The sequence below is a fragment of the Azolla caroliniana genome, unplaced genomic scaffold, assembly GCF_043228905.1.
Source record: "Azolla caroliniana isolate FFs.n. ecotype wild unplaced genomic scaffold, voAzoCaro1.0.p SCAF_2, whole genome shotgun sequence".
In the NCBI taxonomy this organism is placed as follows: domain Eukaryota; kingdom Viridiplantae; phylum Streptophyta; class Polypodiopsida; order Salviniales; family Salviniaceae; genus Azolla; species Azolla caroliniana.
The window spans coordinates 17,984,638-17,989,368 of NW_028230437.1; the positions used below are offsets into that span (position 1 = coordinate 17,984,638).

The 4,731-nt window shown below is 35.9% G+C and overlaps 1 protein-coding gene across 1 annotated transcript; it reads right to left on the reverse strand.

The window, feature by feature from the left end:
• Nucleotides 1–2,924: 2,924 nt before the first annotated feature.
• LOC147867460 (zinc-finger homeodomain protein 2-like) lies at nt 2,925–4,725 on the reverse strand. The gene is made up of 2 exons (XM_087315246.1): nt 3,729–4,725; nt 2,925–3,213 (listed from the first exon to the last, which is right to left on the reverse strand). The coding sequence occupies exons 1-2, from the start codon at nt 4,571–4,573 to the stop codon at nt 3,162–3,164; spliced, it is 897 nt and encodes a 298-aa protein (XP_087171372.1). The 5' UTR covers nt 4,574–4,725; the 3' UTR covers nt 2,925–3,161.
• Nucleotides 4,726–4,731: the final 6 nt, after the last annotated feature.

Consider the following 4,731-nt stretch of genomic DNA (forward strand, 5'->3'; position numbering starts at 1 on the left):
AACTTGTTCTTTATGAGCAAGTGCATTCATAAATGTACTAACTGCTTGCTCAAGAGTTGCATAAGGATTTGTGTGTATTGCATCCCTTCCACCAATCATAGAGTTTTGTTCTCTAGTCCCATGAGTATGAAGTCCTTGATTAAATTGAGATCGCACCACCCTTCTTGAATAATCGAATTGTAACTAGTTAGACAATCTCTAATCCACACTTGTTTCTGCCAAGGATATTTCATAAAGCCCTCTTTCTTTCTTGAATTATCTTTAGGTAGTGCCTTACCATTAGTATTTTTTGTGTCCCTTTGCATGGAAACACCCTTACCATTTATCTTATGTTTCACTTTATCCCACTCTTGATCTTCAACATCTGGTTCTACATTAGTACATACTCCATTATCCTCCCCAACACCTCTGGCATGACCATGAACTTTAGAATCTTGCTTTAACCCATGAGATGTTTGGACCTCATCCATGACCATATTAACCGTTGATATGACAATGTTCTTCTCAACATCTTCCTCTCTTTTTTCTTTGACATAATTTTCCATGGATGGTTCACCATCATATTGGCATTCAACCATACAATGCCCCAATTGACGACATTTAAAACAATGTCCTACGAAAGTTTCCCATTGAAGCTTAAAACGAAATCAACCAAATTGAAATGTATCTATACTCAACCATCCTGGAAGTTTACAAATCATGTCCCCATAACATGCAAAATCTACATTTGCTAAAACCTTGTTAATTTGAGACATCAATTTTGGAGTGATTCCCAAATGAATAAGTTACTGCAATCAACAAAAACCCAAATTGGACATTGTTTTTTCAATAAACCAAAATTTCCATATTACCCTCTCTCTCTCTCTCTCTCTCTCTCTCTCTCTCTCTATCCAACCCTAACTTTAGGGATACTTATGAAAATGCCCTAGGTTTAAAAACTCGAGCTTTCATGATCTAAAATGTTACTATTGCATAGGGATATTCTCATCACTTTTTGGAACTTTCACCATACTTAGGTGAATATCTAAAAACATAGGCCACCTAGTCGTTTTTTTATTTGTCTTTGACACCATATATTGTCTCATGAGTTGATATTTCCAGGATTGTCACTTTGTTGTAGTTCTTACTCGAAATCTACTTTTTAACGTCTTTATTTTTTGTATTGAATAGTGATTGAATTTCGAAAGATGTAAAGTATTGCCAAAAAATTGGTGCGTGATTTTCTATTGGGATTTTTTCCTTTTTAATCTTTTTTTGTGATATTTTGAAAACATAATATTACTAAAAATTTAGTGAGTCATAACAAAGTACAAATATTAGTCATAGAGTTGTAGAAAGAGTAGTACAAGAACATCATTATATCATTGTTCTCCCACATGATTGGACAAAAGGTTACTCGGTGCAAGTGATTTACCATGTTTATTCACATGCTAAAGCATCCCATTGCAAAGGGAAGTGTTTAAATTCAAAAAGTTGTGAGGTTGATAATGTTGTGATATGTGTCATGGACACCTTAGGTGCTCACTCTGTCAACATTGTCAACATCACCTCACATTTATCTTCTCTAGCTTTGATTTATATTCATCAATGCTTGCTCACTTTGCCACATCATCATCTTGACATCCTAATCTCTTCAGGATTTTCCAACAGGTGTGGTAGACAGTAGACCCATTGATCTTGTCTCGTGTATAAACCCAAAACTATTTAACCCCATCATTAATCTGTTATTTTCCTTGATAATCTTGATTCGAGATAACAATGTGTTCTCAAACATTACATTTAAATAACAATCAGTTGTAAAGTGTAGTATTGTCTTTCGAAAATATTAAATTTAATCATTAGGATGGTGTGAGCTTCCACAAAGGACCTGTAAAAACAAAAAACTACATTTAATGTAATCAAACTGCCACTTTGTCCCCATAAACAAAGAATTAAAGCAATCCCCTTCATAATTGTTGTCATTTAGTGAAAACGAAAAATGTGTCGTACACAAGATAACAGATGGAAATCTGGTTTTAAAATTTTCCATGTCATAGGATAAATGAAGATCAATTGCAAAATTCACATCACACTTTGTGAATTCTTAGACAATGCCATTTTCTAGACAACCTTGTCTCAAGCAAATAAAAGCAAAGAAAACTTTTTCAAAAGCTACAATCCATGAAAACAGCATAAAGAGGTGTGTCAACACCTATGGGCATGAGCACAACATTGACAATCCCAAGATGCCCACATAAACCTTTAAATATAAGAAGATAACATAATAGCTTTAGGTTCCATATATGTACGAGAGCCATAGTTTGGTGAATGTGTCAATCTATGCTTGCAGCAAATAGGTGAAGTACACACTTTTCTTCACAATCAGTTTTATATATAAATGGCAAGGAATGAGGAATGTGCACGTTGCAATTACATATGGAAAGAATGTCAAATTAATTGGATAAGGGTTGCAATTTCACATTAGAGTTGGGAGAACAATAATGATGTTTCAAATATAGCTCTGATGCACCACAGGAAAAAACTCCAAATGTTCTCGCTAATTTGCATGGCTAAGAAATCACTACATACTCACAGGAAAAAGAGTCGCAACAAAACAAACATTGGAAAACATTATGTAAACATTGGAAATTATTATGTAAAGTTATCCTTCACAAGAATCCCAAGCATTGATAATTTCGAAGAATACTACCCCCACAACTCATTTGCTGAATAGTGAAGCTAAAGTTTTGATACAAAGGACAAGGCTTTCATATGATGGCTTCCATTGGATCCAAAACAACTCAGAAAAATGTAAAATGAGTAATGTTGAAATTCCAAAATTTTGGAAGACAGGCTTTTCATCATGAACAATAAAATGGTTCATAAAGTCCTGACAAAAGCATTAAATCATTTAATATTGGTGTGAAGTAAAAACATTGATCGAATAGACCAAAGGGAGATCCTCTCTGTTCCTTGCATAGTAGGAAGAACTTTGGTAGATGAAATTACATTACAATCTGAGAGAATGCCATAAATCCAACAATTTTAAAGTTCAAAATGCGAATGTTTATAAACCTAGAGAAGAAAAAAGAAAAAAATATACATTTATGGCAATCAACCAGAGATAAAATCCAATCCAATCTAAGTGAAATTCCTAAGAGTCAGTTACAAAGTCTTCCAAGTTAGTATTCTGGTGGGCTATCAAAGTTCCTTTCATGTTCTGATCCACCAATCCTGTTCAGCACATAAACACAATAAGAAAATATCTCTAACAATGTATATACATGAAGATAGAGAGACAGAGATATGCATCACTTATTGCAACCCTAAATATATCCTTGTTTAGCACATGAATAAAACTATCTATATGCTTTGATGAGAAACCTGTCATGGTGTAGTGATTCATCGAGGTAAAATAAATGTGCACATTAATAATGATGCATCTTGCAAAGAATGTATGCATTATCTAGATAGCTCAAGGAGTTTCTAAAACATTCTATAGTTCTCGGTGTTACCAAAACATGTTCTGTAGAGAACATTCTCAGTGTTCCCTAAAAGATTGTTGTCTTGGTGTCTCTAGTCTTTAAAACATTTCTAGAATGTCATAGAAACTCCTCAAGAACTCCAAGCTATTCCAAACTATGATAATGTAACATGATAACATTGTCATAAAGTGCATTGCAGCATTAAAATGCATTATCAAACAAAGAAAATAGCAGCATTGATGAAAGTAAGATGATCCTGCTTACTGTTTCCTTGCCGAGGTGTGCTTGTTATTGTGCATCCACACTTTGAAGACATTTCTCTTCACACCGACATCATTGCAAAACTCAAGCAAGGAAGCTTCATCATGTTTCGATATCCTCCACCCCAGAGTTTCAGCAAAGTTCGACATCCTCTCCTTCTGATCGGCAGTGAACTTGGTGCGAAACCTCTTCTTTTTTGAGAACAAAGGCCGAGGGTGTTCTGGTGGCTCGTCGTCGTCGTCGTCGTCATCGTCATCATCTTCATACTGTTGTTCATCGAATTGAGCAAGTGGCATGATCATCTGAGCATGTGGTGAAATATCAGCTGAAGAAATCTGTTGATGATGACCCTTGGCTTCACGAACACGAGGGCTCAATGGGCGAAGTGATGGTGTAAGAGTATAAGTACCTAGGTTTCCTGGATCTTTCCCAATTCCTCCACAAGTGCAAGTATATTCTCCATCTGGACCCACAAACTCTCGACGATGAAAATTGCGATGGCATGAGCACACAGCACAAATTAAGGCTTCAAGTGTGCCTTCTTTCCCACTTGGTAAAAACTCTCCACATCCATCGATGGCATGGCCACCTATGTTTGCCACATGATTCTTTTGGCATTCTCGATAACGAACATGATGTTTCCTTTGTTGTTGTTGCGTGGTTTTTTGTTTATTAGAAGAGTCTTCATTCAAATGGCCACCATTATGATTAGCATGATGAGACCTAGCAAATCTAAACATAACTTCGGGGCTTCCTTCTCTCGGAGAAGATGCAGAAGAACCTCCTCCTCCACCATTCACAGACCCATGTTGTCCATTGGAAAACTTCGGATTACCATCTTGATCCATGGAAAAGAAGTGTTCATAGAGAGTACTTCCTCCACACTATCAACATTCTCCTTCTACTTCCTTCTTCTTCCTCTCCTACAAACTTCTTTCCTATGTTTTTCGTGTGTTTCAACACTTTTATACCACTGTTTCACCACTTTAATACCTCTGTTCCACCA